Below are 13,708 nucleotides of genomic sequence, written 5' to 3'. Positions count from 1 at the left end.
ATAACTTTCAGCAGTTTTCGAGCCTGGACATGTTTATTCTGCCGTTTCTACTGTATGTGTAGGTTGGAAGAATCAGCTATAAGATATAGACATAGTAAGAGCAAAGTGTTGGCTTATTCTCAGTGGAGCTGGAGTGTGAGTAGAAGCCCTTTAATGAACATGAAACATAATTTGTTGTTGGGTTAGGGTTAGGGTGTGAAAACTACTCTCTCCTCGAAAATATTCCTTCCTGACTTTCTCCCAAATGAGTTACTTTAGGCGGAGGCGTATGCAGTGTAATTGTGTGGGATGGACGGGAGAATTGGAACAAATGTTTTAGAAATACTTCTCATTTAGAAATCCATAGCTGCACTTTAAATATTTTTTACCTAATGATGTTGCATTATCTATTTTCAGAGCATTTTCCTCAGGAGTCAGTCAAATCTGCCACCACATAAAAGTGAATCCAGAGTTGCACTGACATCTGCTTCTAAAAGCTAGTTCACTGGGGCCCTCATTAGGAAGTCAGTCATTATGTTTGGAAGGATGGTGCTAAAGTATCACAGCTTGAAGGCCATACAGTTAGTACGACGCCTACGTCTGTTTTAATATCCCAAGAACATGAGCAGAAACACATGCTCATTGGCATTTTCAAAAATGCAACCCTTTTTTCCTTGAATGATTTCACTCTCGCTGCTTGTTTGCGACACTCACTCAACCCCCGGGGGCTTGCTTCAATTTACCCATTCCTGAAATGCTCAATTTTAGAAAGGGTCAGACGGTCAGCAGAATCTGTGGTTCACTTATTACATAACGCGGTGTCTCTCTTTACCAGCCCTACCTGAGAAAATGGAGCCTGCAAGAGCATTTTAAAAGGCCAAGCAGCCGTCTGGAAGAATCACGGCACACACACGAGCGACTCATAATGCTCATAACAATCCCTATCTCAGCCGAACGCAATTTAACTGGCTGGAGACAAGCCATAACACACAGAGATACAGCGCTCTCTGAGCAATGAACATCATTTTCAGGATCTATTTAGAAGTCAAGTGATTGCTTTGTTGACTGTCTGGAGATTAAACTACCCTCCCCACAAACACACACACACACAAACACATACACATACACACAGTGCACCTGGAAACCAGCGCCGCCCTGAACACTCACTCCTAAAAACCCTGCTGCTGAAATGGCATTTAGGATGTTGCATAATCCTTGGCAGCCCGACTGCACAAAAGACTCCAAGCCCTGGAGTCAGATTACACCAAAATGACTTCGCTACACATGTAAATGTTACTAGAATAAAAGGAGAGGTTCAACAAGTGTTCACCGCATTGATGTTCTGTACATACGAGACAGCTGAATGTCTTTAGAAATGCCAGTTAACTAACCACAGAAGATTTAGATTCAGTGCCCTTAAAAACCCTCCTCAATTCAGGAAAACCACTCTAATACGACTTTACGAGGAGCGGACACTAATTTGAGTTTTAATGACTGGTTAAGAGTATTAAAACAACATGGGTGTCACATTTCTAGATCAACTCCTTCTCAGGCGGACTAATCTCCTTAACATGAGGTGTTGCTGTGTGATCTACGGTAGAGTTATAGCTCTTAAAAACACGGATGGATTCTTCAGGACTGGAAAAAACCAAAGCACTTCCTTGTTTATTCCCCAGACACACTTGTGTGATTGCAACAGAAGTCAAAATGACATCCTACCGCAGGCACAAGAAAGTATCTACTTTATCAGCAACAATACTCAGTCGTGTTTATGTCCATCATTAAAACTGTAAGTCTGCCAGGGGCTTTGTTTTGCTGAAAGACTGTTTAAAGATTGCTTAAAAGGCCCAACCCAAATTTGAGTCTATGTAAAACAAACCCAGATACAGATTTCCTGGAATCAGAATATCTGTTAGTTTTACTATAGTGCCTTATCATCACCATCACAATAACATATTCAGCAGAGTCTTTTCAATACACAGCGGGAATATTTATTCAGCACATTGCAATGCCAAGGTCAGGCAGCCCCTTGAAAGGCTTAGATACTGAGAGAGAGCCAGTGCTTTGTGAGGCACACCAAAACAATCCAATCTCCTCCTTGTCTTTATACAGTGCCTTTGATAATATGTGCACGCCTGTATACATCTGCGTTTAAGTACATTCTTGTGTGTGTATTTTTGACCTGTACTCTCTCGGGACAGTAGTGGCATGCCGAGTTCTGGGCATCATAACCTCATTCCTTCTCACTCTTAAGTAAACTCATCTCTACTTTCCTCTGGGAGAAGGGCTGGCTGCTGCTGGTCACTCTGAGGAATGTGTTACTGCTTTGTACAAGACCAGCTTTCTCTTGTTTTCAACAAATCTGGAGCAGCAGCAAAGTATTGCGGCTTGATGCATTTATTCCCCCGATGGGAGTTGCCGTTTCTGTCCAGAGTGGAAAAAGTGCATCACAACATCCCCCTGCATGTCACTCAAACTCACAAGGAACTAGATGTGTGTGTGTGTGTGTGTGTGTGTGTGTGTGTGTGTGTGTGTGTGTGTGTGTGTGTGTGTGTGTGTGTGTGTCAGAGAAAGTATGTGTTTCACTATGTAGCTCCTGTGATATAGCGAGAGGAAAGAAACTGGAGAGGGAATCAATAACACACAAATATTGACCTCTGTCATTTAATGGACATAACGTCTTTACAGAAAGATGATATATGCTATTTTGCCTAAAAGGATACGATACCAACATGTAACCTGACAGGAGATAACAGACATATAAGAACATTATGTACAGGTAAGACATCCATTGGAAATTAATTCACACTTCTGAGCCTTGGCCAGCGAACACTGCAGCTCTATTTGTCTGGTAGCCTGGTTTCATAGCTTTGCCTATAATCTGACTGTACCCTGAGGGAGGACTTGCTGCTTAAAATGGAAATAGCAAGACACTGAGTGACCTTTCAGAGACATCCATTCTGAGAATGTTATGCTGGGAGTTCAGATGCAACACTCTGCAGCTGCTGTATGAGAAACTAGGAACATTTAAGGGCTGTGGAGAACAACAATTACTGCAGCTCTGATCAAGTGTCAGTAAACACACACACACACACACACACACACCCACACACACACACACACACACACACACCACACACACACACACACACACACAGCACACACACACACACACACACACACACACACCACACACACACACACACACACACACACACACACACACACACACACACACACACACACACACACACACCCACACACACACACACACACACACACACACACACCACACACACACACACACACACACAATTATGAAGCATCTACCTGCAGCCAGTGCTTCGTCATCTTTTCACCACATCGGTTTACTCCAAAATATACCAACAAAGGGTGCACACTCACAGCGTTACAGTATGTTGGCTATACCCCAAATTAGTACAGCATAAATTGGTGTGAAAAACGAAATGTCGATGAACAATAATGAAACGACCCAGCAGTTTATAATGAAGCCAGACCACAGGCTGCTACAATACCTACTGTGTAACAGTATATTGAATAAAAGCAGGACACCTTACCTGGCTTTCTGAGATAACGCCGTCTCGATGGTGTACCCTCAGCAAAAAGGTTGGAATTTGATCTCCTAAATTGGATTAAGGAAGAAGCGACCAACCAGTCAGGCAGAGGAGGCGGTGGAGGAGGATATATCTGAAGGGGTGATGCCCATGTCCATTATGTGTCCCTCCAACGTCGGGGTGGAAACATTTGACCTGCTACTGTCGCCGACAGCGGCTGAGACCAGGCCCTGGTGAAACACTCACACCAACAACCATCGGCTGAAAAGATAAATAAGCAAACCGGAGGGGAAGCTAAAGCTGCAGCTGACACTCGCCTATCTGTTTTGCTTGACACCAGGGTTGTTTGTACACCGGAACAGCGGTCTAATCTCGATTACTGAAGAACGCAACGTCCAGCCGGCTCTGCTACACGAATTCTGCATAGGGCAAGCGGCTATCTTGTTGCAGAGAAATCCGGGGGCGGTGTGTTTACCTCTCCACCGTCCGTGCTGCCGTGCTCGGTTGGAAATCAGCTGCTCCGCACTGGAGGGACGCCATTTGTTCGTGAGAGGCTTCCCCTCTGCTGCCGCTTACCGGAGAGCTCAGCACCGACCAGCTACCCATGAGCGACAGCGCCCTCTGCTGCCCGAACACCGTCATCGGTCGGTTTCAAATGAACACATTTCCATACTTCCCTCTAGTGGTGGAATCCATGTAAACAGTGGCGTTTGCAGATATGTATTTTTCTAGATAAACAATACAACACACTAATGTAATTGAGGTGAATGGAATATAGTTGTTAGTGTCATTTTTCAATGTGAGCTTCACAAACTAAAAACCACCAAAACTAAAATGTTTATAGAAACAATGTATTTTGGGTGAATTTGAATGTGAAATAAATTGATGAACAGACAGTGTAACTTGTATTATTCTTGTTATGAACCTTTGCACGTTCCTTGGACAATTTTTACACAAACAAATAAAATAAATAAAGCTGCAAAGCTATTTCATTTTAGGTAAACGGTACATATTTTATAGAATGTCAATTATAATCCTTTTCTATTTTAAACGTCTTTGTTTTTGCAATTTAATTTAATTTTAATTTAATTTAATTTGATTTTCTCTTATTATTTTTGTTTTGTGTACTTGTATTTCAAAATTACTTCCTTGTGCGTTATTACTTACTTGCCAATAAACCAGATTCTGATCATGTAATCTTGAACTCCATGTGCCCTTGAGTCTGGAGATAGTCCTCATGCTAAATAAGGTCCAGTTGAGTTTAATTTCATTCACTACAATGACGTACATAGGCTCTCAGTTGGAGGACTAGAGTGAAACTCTTGTGAAATGTAAAGTCTAACCTCACAGGAACGTTTTATTTTAGACAACATTCCACTATATTTATAGATAACAACATATTATTACTCCCTTTACAAGAACTCACATGCCATTCATAGAGCTAATGCGACTGGTGTTTCGTTCTACGTTAGTGGTATAAAATGTCAGAACAGACATTTTTCATGTGCAACATGAAGTTACATTGAAGTTGTTGTTGAAAGTCATGTTATTATTTTTACATCAGCATATTGCTGTTTATCTAATGCCTTGATACTGAAATAATATTGAAAATAAGTAATATTTTTTTGCCTGTTATAGAGGGATAGGACAGATATACTGAAAAGGGGAAGAGAGGGGTCTGACAGGTAGAAAGGGGCCGCAGGTTGGATTCAAACCTACGATTCTGCCATAAGAGCTCAGCCTTCGTAAAATGGCACCGTGCCATCAGGTGAGTTACAGGGTTGGCTACAAAGTTACTTTTTTATGAGATCACATGCTGACCCAAATAAATTGCAACAAAACACTGGATAAAATCCTTTTATTTTGTAATTTTTTACAACAAAATTATCTGCAGTGCAACATTATATATATATATAAAACAAAACATGTACAATCATATACACTTTTATTTAATATAACACTTCAAAAAACAAAAGCAGTGATGTAAGTAAGAAACAGAAATAACAATAAAAACACACACACACTATAAACATTATCTGTGCAACCCCTCATCAAAGGTAAATCGAATTCGAGTGGCAGTGTTTTCACCACTCCAGCTTCATGTCGGCTTTGCTCCACACATATTTCCCTCCTCTCTCTTTAAACATCTTTTCATCAAAGCCACTAAAACAAATGGCTTCCTTCACACCCACATCCAGGATGGACTTGGACGGGTCCTTCCTTCCCTCTCGACAGTCCAGGAAACGCATCTGAAATTTGATAAAAAGTCAATTGGTTACACATTTAAATACTCATCGGATGTGGTAAGTTATGTATAAAACACTTATAAGGCAACAGGGAGGCTTTACTCCATAAGTATCACACAATACTTACATATTCATCGAGGATTAAGTAGGAATTCCTCATCTGTAAAGACAAAGAAAAGCACACGTTTTAATTTGTGTTTGTCTTGGACCTGGCATCTATTTTTGACATGGTAACACATGCTAACAACACTGTTGACATGGTTACAGTCTCAATATTAGTCCTACATTAATTTTCCAGCTTCATCAGGCTGTGCACCAATGAACATAGCTGACATTTAACTTGGTTGTATAACACAACATTTGCGAATACAAAAATGGAAAATGTATATGACAAAGTGTCAAAGGTCACAATGCCTATCCAAAAATTGAGTGAATGGGTATACGTTTTGGCATGTAAACTTATTTAGATTAATATCTGTTCACACACTGATAATGATCTCATCTCATACCTTCTCATTGGACTCAGGAACAAGGCAGGGGACGCTGCTGTGTCTATCCAGAAACTCCTGGAACATCTCCTCGCTGATGACAAACCTCTCTGCCTCTCTCAAGGCTTCATCTCCTGCATTTTCCCCGTCGATAAGCAGACACTGGAACACCTGATTTCAGGAAAAACAGACAGCGTGAGTACTGTTAATGTGTCACGATGTCATGTAAGCAAACATACTACACACTCTCCCTTTCTGTCATTACCTTCCAGCGGACTGGGTTGAGCTGGAGGATGTTCTCCGTCATGTCTTCGTCTATGTTGAAGGTGTTGATGACGGAGTTGATTTTGAATGCCACTTTGTACTGCTGGCACCAGTTTCGAATCTTGTGAAGGTTGTCAATGTGGCTTTTTCTGCCCTGAGTTCTGCCAATTAGCTGGTTTGTTGCTTCATCAAAGCTGTCACAGGAGACGGCCAGGATGTCCAGATCTTCACCTGTGGGACACAGAGCATAATTTTTAAAAACATGCATAACATTTGCATTTGTGCCAGACTAAAAATATCCCTCTATCTAGGGTGCAATATGGTAATAAAAGAAGAAGGATGAATTTGTCCTACAAAGCTGAAGCTAATTTGGAGCCTTACCATATTTCTGGAACCATTTTTCTTTGATCATGCTTCCATTGCTGACGATGCTGACACTTGGGAGCTGGAGGTCCTGTTTGCAGTACTGAACTAATTCCCCCAGAAAGTCTCCTTTATCGTGCAGGAATGGCTCTCCTCCAGAGAAGTTGATCTTTTCCATGCCTAATTAAAGAAGCAATTAGTTTAACTGTAAACAACATGTTTTACACTACACAAACAATAACAGAATAGATTGATATTTAAAATGCAGCCTACCTGATTCCTTCAGGAGTTTGAGCCCCCTTTTGGCTTCATCCAGAGGCAGAACGAAGGATGTTTTTGCAGTGTGGAAACAAAATCCACATTTGTAGTTACACTGTCTTGTAAAGTGATAATTTACACTTGTTGGAGCCGTCGCATTTTTGTCTTTGCTTTGGTCCTCTTCTTTGTCAAGTTGTGAGACAGAGGATGTCGACGGGATGCAGACTCCGAGTGTCCAGTTAAAAACTTTAGAAAAGACGCTCGTAAAAATGTGGCACAGGTTGCTGATGCAGAGCTGCAGCAGCAGCATTGGAGAAGCGATCAAAGAAGAGGTTTTCATCTTCAAACCAGCCGTATCACTGTTGTCAGTGTGAATGTTGAGGTCGGCAGCGCACGGGCTTTATAGAGCGGTAAGGAAAGTCGGTCAGCTGAGATGTTAAGTTTCTGTTTACAAACGTCGAAAACGGAACTCAGCTGGGTGCAGCTCACGTGCAGCGATGCACTGATCAAATGTGACAGTGCAGATGAAGTTAAAATACCTCCAATATGTATTATTATAGTGAGTCATCATTATACAGATGCAACAATGATACGATATAAGACACTTTATTGGAGGCTTAAAATCTATAACAATAATATGGGTTTCAGTGAGATTGCATGCCATTAAAGATAATAATAAAACGTGGGTTGAGGCAAAAAAGTGAAATGCATGTTTATAATGGATTGCCTGCTCTGTTCTGTTTATTATTTGTCAGCATTTTTGGCTTACTACACCCCAAGTTCCCTTTTATTTTCTTCCTAAATCTTCAATGTATCACACCTGGGTCAAGAGATAACTGACGTAAAAGAGAAACTTAACAGTGACACAACCAGAAGTTATTTCTTATGGTGTGTCAGACTTATCCATAAACATGATTTGGAGCCAAGGATTTCATTTCTCGGAAACAGCAATGCAGTTTTCTGATAACCCATCTGACAGTGAAGGATACGTTTCGTTTCTCTGTTTAGCGGAGTTAACTTTCGTTTTCCCTTCAGCGGCCAGATGATGCAATGCTACGCAGTTAGTTTCCTTGAACCAGACTGGAAACCGACCAATGCGTCTGGTGTAAGAAATGGCACGGCGGACAATGTCTCTTCTTCCTCACTGGTCCTCTCGTGTTTTTTCAGTGGAGCTGAATGGAACCCCCTTTTACTTTTCAACACAAGAGAAGCACCGAGGAGAAGAAGTGCCCCGGGTGTTCAGAGGAAACGATGGCCGGTGTTACTCTCTGCTTGTCTGCAGCAGCGACACAATCAGACGTGCAAAGTTTTACGCGGAGCTCAAAGACAAACTGTTGACAAACCTGCCTCCAGAATGTCATTTGTCTCCCATGTGCTCATTTCTACCAAATATCAAGGATTCTCTCCTTAAGGGTTACTTTTTGAAAGATACTTCCGAGAGTTCGTCCCCTACAGAGCGTCTTTTGCGAGATTTAACACAGCGTGACCCGGTGCTAGTGTGTTCATACTTGAGAGGAGAGACAGGTGGAGTGTGGACTCAGCACCTGTGGTCTGATGGAGACAACCACACCATGCAGATGCCAAAGGACTACTATGTGGTACCAGCAGAAGCACCAGAACACCACCCATCCACTCTCAACATCATCAACTCGGATGTTTTCTACAGTTTTGAGGAGGCCTACCAGGTTCTAGAAAAGGTTATTATAGTGACATTATGATATAAATCTGCTTTTTACAGTAGTGGAAGGTAACTCTACTTGTACTTTGCGCGAGGACTTCTATCATATACTCAAATGCTTTTATTCCACTATATTTTGGATGCCATTATGCCAATATTGTACTTTCTACTCCATTGAATTTACCTAGCTTTCGTTACTAGTAGGTACTTTATACATTCATATTAAAAACGAATACTAAACATATGCATCAAATTATAAATAAACATTCACATAATATTATCATAGGTTAAGCTATCCATCATCAATATGTACAAAGCATTTCAAATTAGCTCCAACTTTATCAGCTGTGATAGACACTTTGATGCATCAATAATTAAAATCAAGTCATTTCATATAATTGTTTATTAAATGGGACACTTGTGGTACACCTTTGTATTTTTACTTAAGTCAAATTCTGCTGGACTTTTACGTGTAACACAGTATTTCTACATTTAAGTATATTGCTTCTTTAAAATATCTAAGAACCTCTTTCACCACTGCTTGATTTTAAGAACATAAACAAATAGAAGTGTTGATTAATTTGCAAGCTATGGCTAAACTTGCACACTCTTGTGGTAAAGGAAGGTATAGCAGTGTGTCCAAAAGGCCTCTTAATGCTTCCCTTTATCTATCAGTGCCAGGTGGCTCACAGTAGAGTGTGTGTTCATGCGCACCACAGTCCCTGACTCCCTCCTGCCTGCTCTCTCAGCAGCAAACTGACTCTGTCTGTTCTGCAGTGTGGTGACATCATCCCAGAGGCCAGGGCTGTGCTGGAGCTGCTGCCCAGCCGAGAGGAAGCCAGACGGAAACCAGACTTCCCTGTTATTGTCATAGAAGGCTTGGATGCCACAGGTTAATGCCATTACTTCATAAATAAATATGGGATCAGCTTGATGTATAGATGTCTCGCTAAAGTGATGGCCAGTTGTTCTCTGCTAAAGCCATTATCTGCCAGCGAGCCTCGCCTAATGGAATATCATGTATCATGACCTCAGGAAAGTTACATCACTGTGAAAATGGTTTATTGAAGAGCTCGCTCATCTAATACTCTTCTCAAACCTCATGAAAACCCAACCTTGTAGGTAGGGTGGGAGTTTTGTATTTTCAAGAGACTCTTAAGCCTATTATTACATTTATAGAAAATATGACGAATTCTTCTTTCTGATCTCTAAAATCTCTCTCAGTCTTTGTGTGTCTTCTTTGCTTCTGAAGTAACTATTTCCTTCCTCCCTCTTACCTTCACAGGTAAGACAACTCTGACTGAGTCTCTGAGGGATGCTCTCGGGGCCTCTCTTCTGCGGTCCCCTCCCCATTGCCTGTCCCCCATGAGGGCCCGCTTTGATCGGGAGCCTCCCCTCATCCGCAGGGCTTTCTACGCTCTGGGGAACTACATCACAGCAGAACAAATAGGCCAGGAGGGTATGAAGACACCTGTCATCGTTGACAGGTAAAGAAAGCTGAGATGTCACAGGTGTTGTGACGTTTGCCAGTTTTGTGACCTGTTTTGAGTCAGAGGGGACACTAGACACATCCCACTGGGATCTAGACCTACAATTCAATGTTAAACATTGTGTGTACTCCACCTGTTAGTCACCTGATCATACATCAATCCATCATTCCCCTTTCAATCCACCATCCATTAACTGTTCTCAGATTCTGGCACAGCACAGCAGCGTATGCCATTGCCACAGCAGTCAGCGGTCCAGTATGCAACCTTCCAGCAGAGGGGTCCGAGGTCTACTGTTGGCCCAGTGACCTGCTCCAGCCCAGCCTGGTGGTCTGCCTCACGCTGGACCCTGAGGAGAGGAGGAGGAGGCTGAGGGACAGAGGGCAAGGAAAGACTGAGGAAGAGCAAGAGCTGGACCACAACCAGCTTTTCAGACTCAAGTGAGACATATTTATATTTATAGTGTGCAGTACATACACCTTTGAGCTGATCATTTGGCATTTATAATACCAGATGAAGCTAATTATTTTCATAATAAATTCATCTGTTGATTGCTATTTGAAAAATAGATTTTGTTGATGATATAAAATGTTGGGACAAATTCCCAGAAACCCAAGATTATGTTTTAAAAAGCTTGTAATGTGTGTCCAAAAGTTAATTAAAAGATAATTAATTTACAGTCATACAAATCAGAAAAAAGCAACAGATGCTCAGATTTGACAAGATAAGAGACCCAATTTTGCTTGATGTTTCTTCTATCATAATAGTTATTTAATTTTTAAGGATTGTTTTATGGACCATCTTTTAAGCGCTATTAATGGTAATATTCATCCTCAATCCAAGGAAAAACCTGAAAAAACATGTTTCTGACCAACCTACACTATAATATAAAAGGAGGGTTAAAAGATTCCTTAAATTGTAACAATCATACCAACTCCCTTATTCGAAAATCCCTGAAACAGTGATTTAGCACTAGAAACAACTATTTCATCAAAAATGGCCACCTGTTTTAGGACTGAAATCAATAAATCCCATATATAGAAAGCATTAATAAATAATTTGACAAAAAGAAAATCTGTAGTAGTCATGCATTGCAACATAAATAGAATTCTTTAGGAGTCTTTGAGATTACATTATACAAACATTCTATTAATCTGACCTAGGTCCAGCATGACAGTACAACAGTTTGTTACACAGAGTGGGTAATGACTGAAACACACTCAGCGATGTGACATGTGGACAAATGTTCCACAGTCTGTGATGAAAAAAGTTCCCAGTGAGTGTGAAAACATGAAACCACAGATGGGCAACAAACTGTACTGCACGTTCCACTGAGTCAGGTCAGCTCAGTCTCAGTCAGATCCATCAAACACTTAACAATCAATTACTGTCCTGGGGGGGGAAGCAGCTGATGAGAAAGAACAGGTGATTAGTTGCTGAGCTGTTGTGCTCCATTAAGCTGGTCAAAACTCGCAAGGCACTGGCTGTCCAGATAGTCGCTACGCAGACAGGTCGATGGCTACTTTCATTCATCCTCTTTCCTGACATAATGGCCTTTCCACACGGGACAGCCAGATGTTGGGCCAGCAGAATTAGAAAAAAAGGGAGGGAATGAACTGTCTTGGGGCTGAGAAAGTGAGAGATTCTGCAGACTTGGTCAATCACTATCACAAGGACTATTCTTCATTTGTCTCAGGAATGGCTGCGCTATAAGCCATGTGTGTTGTTTCTTGGAGTAAATGTTGTGCACTCAAAAAAAACATTAGCATTCAAAATACTCAAAGGTGTCCTGAAACAGATTATTCACTGTAATGTAGTAGAGTGTAATTTGCTGTGTTTATATGCTTGTTTTCTTCACCTGTTGACCAATGTGTTTGTGTGTTGTGCAGAGTGGAGAAGGCTTATCAGAGGATCAGTGGCCCAGCGTGTGTGACTGTGGATGCTAGTCCTCCTGCAGACCAAGTGCTCCAACAAGTGCTGCTTTTAATTAGGGGCAAATGCCACTTGTAAACAGTTCTCCATCTCCCCTGCTGTCGCCCATGCATCAAGTGGATGCAGTACCTGCTGTCAGCACTGGGTGCCAGTAAGGTGTTGTGAATGAGCTAGTCGGAGGAGTAGTGACCAGAATACATTGTAGAGAAGAGGCTCTTTTCAGAATGAGTAAAGGTTGAATGGCCAGGGGCCAGAACTGAAAGCTACCATCAGAAATACATATTCATGTAGCCACACACACATGCATGCACTGATTCTGACACACATTTACAAAAGTATTGTTAAGAAGAAGTGTGCACTGCCGTTCTGACCTCCCAGAAATCAGGCAAAAAGGAAAAAACTGAAAAAGGATTAAATTCACACTCAGATACCACACTTTTAATTTGTTAAAAAACGTTTTAAATTAAAGAAAATGACACTAAATATTTGCTTGTGGTCTCTTATTATCTTACATAAGGCAACCTAAGAAGTTATACACACTGTATGTGCTTATATAAGTGCATATTAACCCTCTGTGAACACAATGTTTTTCTTTGCACAAAAAAAGTCTTTTTTAGAACTGCAGATGGCAATTCTATATAGTTCGACTGTGTGATATTGACACAACTGATGCCACTTGTATTGATAACCTGTGTGTCTGGCAAGGGAGCTATAGAGTACACTGAGAACATATAGTGCTGTTTGTACTTGATGTTCTCATGGGCACAGACCCTCACAAGTGTGCACACATAACTGCCACTTGTGTAAACACACACACATACAAGCATGCACATTTACTAAGAGCATATACTGTAACTCACATATACATGGAGGAAGTGTATATTTGGCCTATGTGATGGGAAGATTAATTGGTGGTTTTAGTAATTATGAGCTTGGCAAAGCTGCGGGCTGGAGAAGACAGAGTGACCCATCTCTTTTACTGTGATGCATCAGCAGAGCGCCAACCACTGCAGACCCTATTCATATGGCAATTAATGGAGCGCTGTATATCAATGTCATTCCAGCGCTCCCCCACATAAGCGCATGGATTACTCCTACTACCAATTACGGCAATCCAATGTTTTACTGAGTGGAGAAAGGCTGTGGATGCAAATCATACCATCACATGTAATCACATAAACTAAAATATGGTGTCATTATGTTTATGGTGTATAGATTCCAACATGAGGTAAGTATCTCAGAAGGGTTTATTGAATCCGTAGGCCCTCAGCTGCTGGGTGACGCTATGTATGGGCTGTATGACACAAAATGAATGTAGTAGCACAGAGCTGTGTGGAATTTTGATTGCCATTAACACAGTAGCCTCTGTCTCAAGAGAGTCCAACATGTATGAAGGAGGAGAGTAAAGCAATTAAGCATTACGCCATACATCATACCT

At 41.3% G+C, this 13,708-nt stretch overlaps 3 protein-coding genes across 3 annotated transcripts in view; 1 reads left to right on the top strand and 2 right to left on the bottom strand.

The window, feature by feature from the left end:
• rnf144aa (ring finger protein 144aa) overlaps positions 1-4,492 on the bottom strand; it is a 31,517-nt gene extending 27,025 nt beyond the window's left edge. The window contains exon 1 of the mRNA XM_034141742.1: positions 3,558-4,492. The gene's annotated coding sequence lies outside the window, so the exon portion shown is untranslated. The remainder of the gene's footprint in view (positions 1-3,557) is intronic.
• A 963-nt stretch (positions 4,493-5,455) lies between these two features.
• On the bottom strand, positions 5,456-7,598 carry rsad2 (radical S-adenosyl methionine domain containing 2). The gene is made up of 6 exons (XM_034113396.1): positions 7,189-7,598; positions 6,934-7,095; positions 6,554-6,783; positions 6,310-6,459; positions 5,928-5,960; positions 5,456-5,803 (listed from the first exon to the last, which is right to left on the bottom strand). Exons 1-6 carry the CDS (start codon positions 7,511-7,513, stop codon positions 5,639-5,641), a joined length of 1,065 nt encoding a protein of 354 aa, XP_033969287.1. The 5' UTR covers positions 7,514-7,598; the 3' UTR covers positions 5,456-5,638.
• A 605-nt stretch (positions 7,599-8,203) lies between these two features.
• Positions 8,204-12,753, top strand: cmpk2 (cytidine monophosphate (UMP-CMP) kinase 2, mitochondrial). The gene is made up of 5 exons (XM_034113290.1): positions 8,204-8,870; positions 9,629-9,743; positions 10,137-10,338; positions 10,545-10,778; positions 12,228-12,753. The coding sequence occupies exons 1-5, from the start codon at positions 8,286-8,288 to the stop codon at positions 12,346-12,348; spliced, it is 1,257 nt and encodes a 418-aa protein (XP_033969181.1). The 5' UTR covers positions 8,204-8,285; the 3' UTR covers positions 12,349-12,753.
• The last annotated feature ends 955 nt before the right edge of the window (positions 12,754-13,708 follow it).

The sequence above is a fragment of the Trematomus bernacchii genome, unplaced genomic scaffold (assembly GCF_902827165.1).
Source record: "Trematomus bernacchii unplaced genomic scaffold, fTreBer1.1, whole genome shotgun sequence".
Taxonomy (NCBI): domain Eukaryota; kingdom Metazoa; phylum Chordata; class Actinopteri; order Perciformes; family Nototheniidae; genus Trematomus; species Trematomus bernacchii.
Note: the sequence above shows the minus strand (reverse complement) of the source record. Positions and strands in the feature narration are given on the sequence as shown.